The sequence below is a fragment of the Sapajus apella genome, unplaced genomic scaffold (assembly GCF_009761245.1).
Source record: "Sapajus apella isolate SASKATOON/1434 unplaced genomic scaffold, GSC_monkey_1.0 scaffold43, whole genome shotgun sequence".
Lineage (NCBI taxonomy): Eukaryota > Metazoa > Chordata > Mammalia > Primates > Cebidae > Sapajus > Sapajus apella.
This window is the reverse complement of record NW_022436983.1, coordinates 3,732,019-3,745,828: the sequence shown is the minus strand read 5'-3', so window position 1 is coordinate 3,745,828 and position 13,810 is coordinate 3,732,019. Positions and strand designations below refer to the sequence as shown.

Genomic DNA, 13,810 nt, shown 5'->3' with positions numbered 1-13,810 from the left:
TTGATACTAGGATGAAACACTATGCCACTGGTTTTAAGGACTTCTTTAAGGCCTGTTTATTTACCAAGGGCTCTTTCTAAATTAACTTGGCAAAAGTTACAAAGCGGATTAGTAGTTCTTAGCTCATGGTAACTCACTGCTGGCCTATCTTTAAGTGAACAGCAACCTACTTTGGAACTCTGCCTTTCCTCCTCGGAGCTCTGTATTACACAGCAATGGCTTCCTTATATAAACCAACTTTAATATTTTCTATTCAGGGTCTAGAAATAATTAGCTATAAATATTCAGACAGGTTGGTCGCACTTGTATTTGGAGTAACAACAGCAGTCAAAACTGGTGTGCATCTTACAGACTGGTAGGAGATGCAAATTGTTTGTAAAATGCCAATTTATCTTTCTAGGCACGGCCTAGTGGTGGCTCACACCTGTCATCCCAGCACTCTAGGAGACTGAGGCGGGTGGATCACTTGAGCTCAGGAGTTTGAGACCAGCTTGAACAACATGGTTAAACTCTATTCTTGCAAAAAATACAGAAAAACTAGCTGGGCATGGTGGCGTATGCCTGTAGTTCCAGCTACTCGAGAGGCTGAGGCAGGAGGATGGCTTGAGCCCAGGAGGTAGAGGCTGCAGTGAGCTGACATCATGGCACTGCACTCTATCCTAGGCGACAGAGCCAGACCCTGTATCAAAGCAAAACAAAGCCAATTTTAAAAACCCCTTCTATTTAAATGGACATAGAACTCTATATAAAAGAGCCTTCTCTCAGAAAGCTACACGTTCATGTTTTGCAACCAGTACATCGTGGGGAAAAGTCCTGCTGTGACTTTTCTGTAGGAAGTGGAATGGTTCCCTCAAAAGAGAACAGATGCCCTACTAGCTGCCACAGACCCTGCTGGAAAACTCCACCTCAAGCCCCACACCCTAACTTCATCACCCAGAGCTGTAGTCAGGAGTACCAACTAAGCTGGGCACAGTGGCTCACACCTATAATCCCAGCACTTTGGGAGGCCGAGGCGGGCAGATCACGAGGTCAGGAGATTGAGACCATCCTAGCTAACACAGTGAAACCCTGTGTCTACTAAAAATACAGAAAAGTAGCCAGGCATGGTGGCACGCGCCTGTAGTCCTAGCTACTCGGGAGGCTGAGGCAGAATCGCTTGAACCCAGGAGGCGGAGGTTGCAGTGAGCCAAGATCGCACCACTGCACTCCAGTCTGGGGACAGAGTGAGACTCCGTCTAAAAAAAAAAGTGCCAACTGTACACAGGGTGTGTGGGACCCCCTATGGGAGGATCACAAAGAAAGCAGCTCTAATTTTAGAAAATCATCTGATGGAGGCGGGTGCAGTGGCTCATGCCTGTAACCAAAGCACTTTGGGAGGCCAAGGCGGGTGGATCACTTTAGGTTAGGAGTTTGAGGCCAGCCTGGGCAACATGGTGAAACCCCGTCTCTACTAAAAATGCAAAAATTAGCCAGGCATGGTGGCAACTACTTGTAATCTCAGCTACTCGGGAGGCTGAGGCACAAGAATCACTTTAGCTTGGGAGGTGGAGGCTGCAGTGAGCCGAGATCGTACCACTGCACTCCAGTCTCATCCTAAAAGAATGAGACTCTGTGTCAAAAAAAGAAAAAAAAAATCACTTGATGGGGAAACAGGAAGACATGAAAAGTTATGACTATTCCTTTAGAAGAAGGAAATACGAGCCGGGCACAGTGGCTCACGCTTATAATCCCAGCACTTTGGGAGGCTGAGGGGGGCGGATCACGAGATCAGGAGTTCAAGACCAGCCTGGTCAACACAGTGAAGCCCCGTCTCTACTAAAAATACAAATATTACCAGGGCATAGTGTCAGGCGCCTGTAATCCCAGCTACTCGAGAGGCTGAGAAAGGAGAATTGCTTGAACCCGGGAGGTGGAAGTTGCAGTGAGCCGAAATCATGCCACTGCAATCCAGCCTGGGTGACAGAGCCAGACTCCGTCTCAAAAAAACAAAAACAAATAACAACAACAACAAAACCCCCCGAAGTATGAAATACCAGTAGCATGTATAGAGCATGTAAATTCTGAGGGCAAATAAAGAGCTTTAGTAGCCAAGGAAAAGGAAATCAAGCTACAAACCGCTCTGACTCATTGTATCGGTTGTAACAAAGCTTTAGAAAAACGATTTTAGGTGCAAAGGAAGCAGGGAGCTAATTTCTAATTCCTGGAGAAACTGTTTGGCACAATGCATGCTTTAGAAAAGCGAGAGAGAAACCCTCTCTTCACTCGCTAGAGTAACATACCTGCAGAGCCAGCTGAGAAAATATGCACAATATTGCTGTTAGGCACGAAAATGCCATTAAATTGCTCTTTGGCTTTGGAGTAACATGCAAAGTATACAGCCCTGTTAGAACAAAGAGAACATTATAAAGAAATCATCATGGTGCAACTTTCTATGTCCCTCCAGAACACCTGAAAAATTCAGGAAAATAAAACAGGAAAGACACTGCCATGTAGCCAAAAAGCTCATCCTCGCCTGTGCTAAAACCAAAACCTGCCACAGGCACGTTCAGGAAGCCCCTGTTTGTCCCTCCAGAAATGATTTAGTGATGACAGAGGTGTTTGAAGTAATCGAGGGAGGTGAGATTTGGGGAAAACATCTACGAAGTCCTTTTACATTCTTCATTCTGGATAAATGCCAATTCTTTAAGCATCAACACATTGGAAGTTTAACTTTTTAAAGTATTTCTAGAATAGACCATACTTTTTCACCTTGTGCCAAAATGAGAATGTTGAATATAATTTGAACTGTTTTTGGATGACAAGGATCACACAGAACAGTCATCATATCACACCTGTGTTTTCATAAAGGGTCCTCCTCCCACCCTTGCCTTGACTATTGCAGAGTGGTCCTGTCACCCGTTTTCTCTTCACTTTTACCCCCGCTGTCTTCCCTCTTGTTGGGGCTGGGGAATAAGCGCTACTTGGGATTTTTCCTTTCTTTCACCAGCAATGCAGGGAAAAATGTTTCTTTCTTCTGCTGGCCAATCGATCAATCATAGAACATATTTTTCAAGTTAGGATCTCAACTACTTATCATTATTGTGTTATAAAAGTCTTCCTGGCCGGGCGCAGTGGCTCACACCTGTAATCACAGCATTTTGAGAGGCCGAGGTGGGCGGATCATGAGGTCAGGAGTTCAAGACCAGCCTGGCCAACATAGTGAAATCTTGTCTCTACTAAAAATACAAAAATTAGCTGGGTATTGTGGCACGTGCCTGTAGTCCCAGCTACTCGGGAGGCTGAGGCAGAGGTTGTGGTGAGCCGAGATCACACCACTGCACTCCAGTCTGGGCGAAAGGGCAAAACTCCATGTCAAAAAAAAAAAGCAGATTCTGATGCAGGTCTGGGCTGTACCCTGAGATTGTATGTTTATAACAAGCTCCCAGACAATACTAACGCTGCTGGCCATGTGCCATACTTAGAGTAGCAAACACTTAGAGTACATTACGGTAATTATAGCAGATTTTCACACTTAAGAATATGAAGAATACAGTAAGCAGAATCTCTTTTACACACTGAAGAAACACCTACAATTTTCAATGACTGTTTGCTATGTCCACTATATTTAGGCAAATCTAACACAGAAAAAGACACTGGTCATTCAGCAGCATCACCCTTTGGTATGAAAGGGCCCAGTATTCCATACTGCTTCGCATGGGCTAGCTGGAAATCTTAATGCTTACCTTGATGGTGCAACTCCAACCAAATTTGGACCCAAGCCTCTAAAAAGGGACTTTGGTCCCTCTTTCTCCAAGATCGACCTGAATAATAAGAAAAGACAAATCTTTAAAACCCCTTAGGCAAGGCCTATGAAAAATGAGGAGGAGTCAACCTTCCCATTAGTTTCTTGAGAGAATAAAATGTTTGCGTGATCTCAGGCTCGACTCTTAACTGATTCGATTACAATACAGAACAGGAAGGCTGTAGAATACTGCTATCGCACACAGTGAAAAACCATGCTTCAGAAACCATCAGTTAGACATTTTTTCTTTTTTGTTTGAGACAGAGTTTGGCTCTGTCACCCAGGCTAAGTGCAGTAATGCGATCTCAGCTCACTGCAACCTCCGCCGCCCAGATTCAAGTGATTCTCCTGCCTCAGCCTCCCGAAGAGCTGAGGATTACAGGCACCCGCCACTATCCCCGGCTAATTTTTTTTTTTTAGTAGAGATGAGGTTTTGCCATGTTAGCCAGGCTGTTTTTGAACTCCTCACCTCAGGTAATCCGCCTGGCTTGGCCTCCCAGAGTGCTAAGATTACAGGCCTGAGCCACTGCGCCTGGCACAGTTTGACATATTTTCAAGAAGCCATTTCCCCTGTTCACACAAGAGGAAGATGTGCAGGGTCTACACTATACAATGAAATCCTGTGAAGGTAGGATGAGTATGGCAGAGGGTTCCACACAGGGAATAATATCCTCATCATAACAAGATTCACTGAGAAACAGGTTCAGAGATTTCTTTTGGATTTACTGCTTCTAACATTTCTATCTTCTAGATCTTTACCTTATGTAGTAGAATCTTATACAGGGATATATGGAATAGAGCCAGCTCAGTGGCTCATACCTGTAATCCCAGCACTTCGGGAGACCCAGGCAGGAGGATCACATCACTTGAACCCAGGAGTTCCAGACCAGCCTGGGCAACATAGTTAAGACCCCATCCCTACAAAAAATGAAATAATTAGCCAGGTATGGCAGCGTGTGCCTGTGGTACCAGCTACTCAGGAGGCTGAGGTGAGAGAATTGCTTAGCCTGGGAGGTCAAGGCTGCAGTGAGCCATGATCACACCACTGCACTCCAGCTTTGGCGACAGAGAGATACCTTGTCTCAAAAATTAAGGGAAAAAAAAAAGTCAGCCGGGCGCGGTGGCTCAAGCCTGTAATCCCAGCACTTTGGGAGGCTGAGGCGGGTGGATCACGAGGTCAAGAGATCGAGACCATCCTGGTCAACATGGTGAAACCCCGTCTCTACTAAAAATACAAAAAAATTAGCTGGAGGCCGGGCTCGGTGGCTCAAGCCTGTAATCCCAGCACTGTGGGAGGCCGAGGCGGGTGGATCACGAGGTCAAGAGATCAAGACCAACCTGGTCAACATGGTGAAACCCCGTCTCTACTAAAACTACAAAAAATTAGCTGGGCATGGTGGCGCGTGCCTGTAATCCCAGCGACTCAGGAGGCTGGGGCAGGAGAATTGCCTGAACCCAGGAGGCGGAGGTTGCGGTGAGCCGAGATCGTGCCATTGCACTCCAGCCTGGGTAACAAGAGTGGAACTCCGTCTCAAAAAAAAAAAAAAAAAAAAAAAGTTGGTGGGGCTGGGAGGGGTGCAGATTTTAAGGAACAGAAAACTAATAATTTTCAGGGACAGGATGATGGTTATTTAAAACCAAAGCCTAGTATCTCAAGTCCAAAGATGATACCATGACTGCTTTTTCTTTTAAACTATTTTTTTTTGGTGGTGACATATGCATAATAGAAAATTTACCATTGTAACCATTTAAAAAATTTTAAGAACAATTTTTATTTTCTTGCTCTGATTTGAACATTTAATAAAAACGTTTATTTAGGTTGAGATCTTAAAGTTGTCAGTGAAGCCTCAAATTTACCTAACAGTTTGCATCCAGTAGTTTTTTGGGGTAACACAAATGTCAGTAGGGCCAAATGTTAACTCATTGGCTTTTTGTGTTAATATCAAATTAATATTTGTAATATAGTGTTCCTAAACAGATATGAAAACTTCTTGGAATTATTTTTAAATTGCTGTAAAGAAATAAAATAATTTTTGACACTTAAATGAAAGCTTGGTTGTTTTAGAGAAATTCAGACAATAATCTATACAAGCTATCAGGAAAACTGGATAATGCAAAAAGCCATAAGTAATGGAAATAATTTGAGTAAATACGCAGATGTGGTATTTCGTAAACCTAATGCTTAAAAGTACAAAATCCTGAAATATAATGGAAATGTTTACCAAAGTAAAAGAATGCTAGTGAAATGCAAAAACTATTCCGTAAAATTTTGACAGGAGTTTTTTCTTCTCATTCCTATTGTGAGGATATTTAATAATATTTTCTCAAGTATGATCAAAAATAGCAGACAGTTAGTATCTAGGGGCTGGTTTGTTTGACATAACTGGTACTAAAAAGAGCAGTTCTCTGAAGAGAGAGCAGTCATATTTTTAGTTAAATGTCAAGAAGACCTGCTGAAATGCACATAATAAAACACTGCTTCCTTTATTTTCCATTCCATGGAATACTATGCAATCATAAAAAAGGAAATCATGTCTTTCACAGGAACATGGATGAGGCTGGAGGCCATCATCCTTAGCATACTGGGTGGACAAAATAAACTGTGCAAAAAGCCACTGGGATACCAGTTTACCTATGTAACAAACCTGCACATGTACACCTGAACCTAAGCCAGTGAGCCAAGATTGAACCACTGCATTCCAGCCTGGGTGCCAGATTGAGACTTCTCCAGTGGATCTTCCTTGACTGATGATCTTCCTATTTAATTTCGGTTTTACTGCCTTCAATTATGTTGTTTTTTGGTTCTTTGCATTTCGCTATACCAAAACGGCATGTAAGCTTGGAATCATTTGCGCATGTGCAGGAAGAAGCAAAGTGGGAGCCCTTCCTCCCAGCAGAACCTTCCTCTGGAGGCTGGTTGTGCAGTCCCAGGTCCCCTCCAGGCTGCATGGGGCGGCCCTGCCACCACCTTGAGGCCACCAAAGGATCGATGGCTGTTGACTCCGAGGCCCCTGCACCTACAGCGCTCACGCTCAAGGGAACAGTGAGGGCCCAGTGCGCCCGCCTGGTCCCCTCTCTTCCCTCCCACTCCCTCTCAGGAGGTCCTGGGAGCACAACCCTGGGCCATTGTAACCATTTTTAAGTGTACAGTTCAGTGGCATTAAGTACATCCACACTGTTGTGCAACCATCACCACCATCTACCTCCAGAACCTTTCCAACTTTTCAAACTGAGCCTCTGCAATCCTTAAGCACTAGTTCCCTAGACCTCTCTCCTGCCAGGTCCTGGCAGCCACCATTCTGTCTATAAATCTGACAACTCTAGGTATCTCTTATCAGTGGAGTCACATCTATTTTTGTCACTGGCTTATTTCGCCTAGTCTTTGAGGTTCATCCACGTTGTAGCACGTGTCAGAATTTTCTTCTTTTTAATCTTTTTTTTTTGAGACAGGGTCTCACTCCATCACCCAGACTAGAGTGCTGCGGCAAGATCTTGGCTCACTGCAATCTCCACCTCCTGGGTTCAAGCGATTCTCATGCCTCAGCCTCCCCAGTAGCTGGGATTACAGTTGAGTGCCACCATGGCCAGCTAATTTTTGTATATATATATACACATATATTTAAATAGATATTGGGTGTCACCATCTTGGCCAGGCTGGTCTCAAATTCCTGGCCTCAAGCGATCCACCCACCTTGGCCTCCCTAAGTGCTGGGATTACAGGTGTGAGCCACTGCGACCACCCAGAATTTCTTTTTTTTTTTTATTAAAAAGGCTGAATACTATTCCATTCCTATATATACCACATTTTATTATCCATCTATCCATTGATGGACACGTGGGTTGCTTCCATGTTTTGGCTATTACAAATAGTGCTGATATAAACATGGGTATACAAATATCTGTTTGAGTCACTGCTTTGGATTCTTTTGAGGAATCCAAGTGGAATTGATGGACACATGGTAATTCTATGCCTAATTTTCTGAGGAACCATGAGGCTGTTTTCCACAGTCGTTACACCACCTTACGTTCTCACCTGCAACATAAAAGGGGTTCCGACTTCTCTATTACCTCACCAACGTGCTTTTCACAAAAAATGTTAAATATTGTTTCTGATTAAAAGAGACTCAGAAAATCATAAAAGGATTGTATGGAACATTCTTTAGAGGCATTTTTCCACTGCAACACAGTTATTCAAGTTGATTAAGCTGATTCTCTTCAATGGTTCAATTTCCATGGTATCCAAGAGAATTTACATTGTTATATTATGGTCTTCTCTAAAATTTAATCTCCTTTTCTTTTTTTTTTTTTTTTTTTTTTTTTTTTTGAGACAGAGTTTTTCTCTTTTTACCCAGGCTGGAGTGCAATGGCGCGATCTCGGCTCACCGCAACCTCCGCCTCCTGGGTTCAGGCAATTCTCCTGCCTCAGCCTCCTGAGTCGCTGGGATTACAGGCACGCGCCACCATGCCCAGCTAATTTTTTGTATTTTTAGTAGAGACGGGGTTTCACCATGTTGACCAAGATGGTCTCGATCTCTTGACCTCGCGATCCACCCGCCTCGGCCTCCCAAAGTGCTGGGATTACAGGCGTGAGCCACCGCGCCCGGCATTTAATCTCCTTTTCTTATCGAGGGTCTTTCTCTACTAGTAGTCCCTTCCACTTGACAGCACTCAGGGTTGATCTGGCTCACAAATAATCATATGCTAGTCAAAAGTATTTTAAGAGAATGGCCGGGAGTGGTGGCTCACGCCTGTAATCCTAGTACATCTGGGAGGCTGAAGTGGGTGGATCACTTGAGCTCAGGAGTTTGAGACCAGCCTGGCCAACATGGTAAAACCCCAACTCTGTTAAAAAACCAAAAATTAGCCGGAGATTGCTTGATCCTGGGAGGTGGAGGCTGCAGTGAGCTGAGGTGGCACCACCGCACTCCGGCTGGGCAACAGAGCAGGACTCCATCTCAAAAAGAAAAAAACAGTTAATAAAATGTTTTACCTTCATTATAACACGCAGAAGGTATGATAAAAAGAGCTTTCACTTTATAGAAAAGATGTCCCTGTAAAGTTAATAGTAAGTGAATCCTGTCTACTCTATTTCTACTACTTCCACTTTCTCCACGAAGAAAGTTTCCCAGATTAAGCTGGTTTTTGATGCAAAAGAGGTACAGTTGACATTCTGGTCCACAGCATACTGGATGTTAAAGCTCTGTCTATTTCTAGCTCTCCTTCCTCAGAACACTATGGAAATTTTCATGCTCTAGGTTCTCTGAACGTATAAAATAAATAAAATTTTGAATCTTAGCGTCTCTTCTCTGAATTTTTGGATGTTTAAAATAAAGACTATCTGTATCTTTAGGAACTTTCCTAAAAAGTAGTAGGCTAGCAATTAGACAAAAAAGAGTGGAAAGAAAAGTAAAACTACTTCTATTCACAGACGGAATGATCTTATGTCAAAATACTACAGAATCTACTAAAAAAATTCTCTCAATAAAGCTCCTATTGCCTGGGCATGGTGGCTCACACCTGAATCCCAGCACTTTGGGAGGCCAAGGTGGGCGTATCACTTAAGGTTAGGAGTTTGAGACCTGTCTGGCTAACATGGTAAAACCCCGTCTCTACTAAAAATATAAAAATTAGCCTGGCGTGGTGGTGCGCGCCTGTAGTCCCAGCTACTCAGGAGGCTGAGACAGGAGAATTGCTTGAACCTGGGAGGCGGAGGCTGAGATTACAGGGAGCCAAGATCTCGTCACTGTACCCCAGCCTGGGTGACAGAGTGATTCTCCAGCCTCAGTATCCTAAGTAGATGGGATTGCAGGTGCCAACCACCACGCCCAGCTAATTTTTGTATTTTTGATTTTATTTTTTGAGATGGAGTCTCGCTCAGTCGCCCAAGCTGTGTGGCTCACTTCAGCTTCCACTTCCCAGATTCAAGGGATTCTCCTGCCTCAGCCTCCCGGATAGCTGGGATTACAGGAGTGTGCCCAACTAATTTTTTTTTTTTTTTTTGGAGACGGAGTCTCACACTGTTGCCCAGGCTGGAGTGCAGTGCCTCAGCCTCCCGAGTAGCTAGGATTACAGGCGTGTGGCACCATGCCAGGCTAATTATTTTTGTATTTTTAGTAGAGACGGGGTTTCACCATGTTTGCCAGGCTGGTGTCGAACTCCTAACCTCGTGATCCGTCTGCTTCAGCCTCCCAAAGTGCCAGGATTGCAGATGTGAGCCACCGTGCCCAGCTCACTATTGCTTTTTCAAAACGTCAGGCTCTCTGAACTAAAACCTCTCTCAAGTAACACCTTCAAGTGACCTATACCTTATAGTATAGCACATAAGCAAGATTTTCAAATGCTAAGTATATCAAGAAGTTGTGTAAAGTTTAGCTCCTTTCTGTGGTCCCCATTAATGTACCCTGTTGAGCTTCAGGAGTCATTTAAACACAATTAAGGGAATCTCTGGCTCCAGGAAGCTTGAAGCCACTCATCCATAATGCAGTAGGGAACTTGTGTCCTCAAGTGACTCAGGTCTTTTAAGAACTTAAGAAAGGCGGTCTCCATAGTTACGCATATTAACAGTTGGCAAAAAGCCAAATCTGTTACATAATCCAAACTTCTAACCTAGCTGGATGTTTACAAACTCTTCTGGAACAATTAAGATCCTACCATAAATGGTACATTTCAGCTGCAAAATCAAGCCCAGAAGGATCCAGATTTGTTTTCCCACAGTCACAAACTTTCATTTAGGGGGAAAAACAATCAGGGTCTTATTTGGAGCATTTCATTGTCTTCACCAGTTTTATATCATGATATGCATACCACAATTTAATCCAAGACAAATGTCTCATCTCAACACTGCAGTTCTTAAAAGACGGATAGGAAATCACTAACACATTACTTTTCAGATGAAAAAGCCACCTGAAAAAAAACAAAAAAGAATGTATCTCAGCAGTTTAAACAGTAAGAACTACTGGAAAAAATTAAGCCAGAAGATTTTTATTTTTTTTTAAAGCAAATGCCTGAAATACACATACTGTTTATTACTCTGGCAAACTGAATAGCAGACACCTGAGTCTGTTAACATCTTGCCTTTTTTTCTTTTTAAGTAAATATTAAAGAAAAAAAGATAGGTTCTTCAATAGAGAATATTTTTTCTCTAACATTAACTTAATATGAGACATCAGCAAACAATGATTTGAATTTTGAAAAATAAACGTCCTACCAAAAAATTCTGTTCTTTGACAAGTCTTTTAAAGTAGTATTCCCCAAATGATTATTTATAAGAAGCCAACTTTTAAATGAATGACCATGTTATTTGGTTATTTGTATGGATTTTTTTCTTTTCTTTTTTTTTTTTGAGATGGAGTCTCGCTCTGTTGCCTCGGCTCACTGCAACATCCACCTCCCAGGTTCAACTGATTCTCCTGCCTCAGCCTCCCGAGCAGCTGGGATCACAGGCACTTGCCACCATGTCTGGCTGGTTTTTGTATTTTTTAGTAGAGATGGGGTTTCACCAGGCTGGTCTAGAACTCCTGACCTGAGGTATTCCGCCTGCCTCGGCCTCCCAAAGTGCTGGGATTACAAGCGTGAGCCACTGTGCCCAGCCTCGTATGGGTTTTTGATAAACAGTGTCTTCCAAAAATGTCAACAGGAAACTAACATGGGCTGTGTAGGTAGAGAAAAGCCTGTAGTCTTGTTCTTGTTGGATCACTTACTAGATAAAGACCCTCCCTGTAAACCATTGTCACTGCCCTTAGCTTAGGGATGGTTAATGAAGAAACAGAAAGCAGTACAATAATCCAGGTGACAGAGGATGGTGGCTGGCTGAAAAGGAGTCACCCTCCGTTAAGCCACCGTAAAGCTTCCTACGTTGGTATATTGTTTTTATGTAAATCCTGAGTTACAGACTGCTTTTAGAAATTATTAACAGGAAAAGATACACATTTCCCCTGAAGAGTGAGTACGCTTTCTTCACATGAGAGTTATGTAATACGATGTTCCCCCTTTTTTTTTTTTAACCTATATTAACAGATAAAATACTTCAAGGGTAAAAAAAAAAAAAAAAGGCTTGCATTTAAAAGCAAGCTATTATAATGACAGCAGTTTTTATTATTTACATGGGGGGGGAGTGTTAAGCCCTTTATAGGAAATATCTTCCTGACAGGCCAAAACTCATGCATTCAATCTGCATGGAATGCTTGCTATGTGACAGGCAACATTCTGGATGCCTGGGGGCAATTTTAGTAATCAAAACAAACCAAAGTCACTACCTCCAAAGAAGTCCCATTGGAGGGGGTGGTGAAGAGGAAGAAAAGAATAGAAATAAGTACACTGTATGTTGGATGGACTAAGTGCTGTGGATAAAAATAAAGCCGGAAGTCGGGCTGGGTGAGTTTGCTTTTAAATAGCATGGTCACTGTAAGGTCTTCCCGCAAAGGTGACAACAGCGGAAGTCAGTCATGTGGACAATGTCTACTGCAAACACCCTGCAGTGGGAAACATTCCTGGCCCTTTAAAGGAACAAAAAGGCGGCTGGAGAGGCAAAGGGGAGAACAGGAGATGAGAAGTTAGAAATAATGGGAAGAATGACAACAGTGTAGAGCCTGGTAGGCCGCAGGGAGGGCTGTAGCTCTTACTCAAGGGGGACAGCAACTCCAGAGGAATCTGAGCAGAGGGTTCTCTGGCTGCTCTGCTGAGAACAGGCTGAGGTATTATAACTCAATCAAGACAGCTGCAGATGGGTTAAAAATTTTTTTTTAAATAAAAAAAAATAAAAGAGAACACACTGAGGTAGAGGACGGCAAGGTTTCAAGCCAGAGCAGTCGGGAAGGGAATGTACCAATATAGGTAAGACACAGTGGCTTCCATCAGGACAGCAGTGGAGGAAGCAGTGAAAGGGTCAGATTCTATACTTACTTTGAAGGTTGACTTGATAGGATTTGCTGCAGGGTTGAGAAGATCCAAGGATGATGACTGTGAGGCTGAGATCTGTGCAGCTGAGGGATGGAGTTGCTTTAACAGAGACAGGGAAGACTCTCTGGGAGAAGCAGCTTTTATGGAGTTCTGTTTTGCTCATGTTACTCCTGGATGGCTTATAAACATCCAAGCTGCCGGGCACGGTGGCTCATGCCTGTAATCCCAGCACTTTGGGAGGCCGAGGTGGGCAGATCACCACCAGGTCAGGAGTTCAAGACCAGCCTGACCAACATGGTGAAACCCTGTCTCAAACAAACAAACAAACAAACATCCAAGCTGTCAAATAGGCAGCTGGATGGAGTGTGTGAGGCTCGGAGCAGAAACGCTGCCAGCTTACAGATGGTATTTACAGCCATGAGACTAAGTGTGCCCACAGAGGGAGTGGCAGTAGCTACAGAAGGCCAGGGTCTGAGCACAGGGACCCTCCAACAGCCAGAGGTTGTAAGGCGGCAGGCACAGCAAAGGCAATGGGAGCAATAGCCACAGAGGCAGGAGGGTGGAGTCCTAGGAGTCTCTGAGCTGGGAACTGCTGCTGCCTTCATGGAAAAGCAACAGAGGCTCAGCCTTGTGTCTGGGGCTTGTTCGTTTCTTACTTTACTTTTAGCAGCTTCGCGTCTTAGAAACAAGGTGGATCTACATCGAACATGACTTTGGGCAGGTCACTTAACCCTTAACTTGTATGTCCTCCTCTCTAAAATAGAGGTAATGTCGCACCTGAGTACTAATCTGCTAAGGTTGTGAAAAATCAATTAAATAATACGTTAAAGTAGTTTGCTTCACAAATATATATATATATATATCTACTATGTACTCACAATTTTTTAATGTAGTCTTTTACTTGAAAGTTATTAGTTATGTGAGATAATCTTTCTCTTTTTGACACAGGGTCTTACAATCATAGCTCACTGTAGCCTTGATCTCCTGGGCTTAAGGACACCCTGCCTTATGTAAATTGTGCCTAAAAGTGCTAAATTTGCGGTTTTTACAACAGACCATCTGCATTTTATTATGCCTTTTTCTAACATTTCCCAAATAAATTTCTACACTGATAAGTAGCTTTCCTGATAA

At 43.3% G+C, this 13,810-nt stretch overlaps 1 protein-coding gene across 5 annotated transcripts in view; it reads right to left on the bottom strand.

The window, feature by feature from the left end:
- Nucleotides 1–13,810, bottom strand: part of SLC25A33 (solute carrier family 25 member 33) — a 43,828-nt gene that overhangs the window by 9,935 nt on the left and 20,083 nt on the right. For 4 of the 5 annotated variants that reach the window (XM_032300307.1, XM_032300310.1, XM_032300306.1 and 1 more), the window contains exons 3-4: nucleotides 3,723–3,800; nucleotides 2,280–2,380 (exon numbers count right to left, since the gene is read on the bottom strand). In XM_032300307.1, the coding sequence (XP_032156198.1) occupies nucleotides 2,280–2,380; nucleotides 3,723–3,800 (179 nt within the window). Of the gene's footprint in view, nucleotides 1–2,279; nucleotides 2,381–3,722; nucleotides 3,801–12,682; nucleotides 12,763–13,810 lie in introns of all 5 variants that reach the window. The other variant, XM_032300308.1, reaches the window with a different exon arrangement.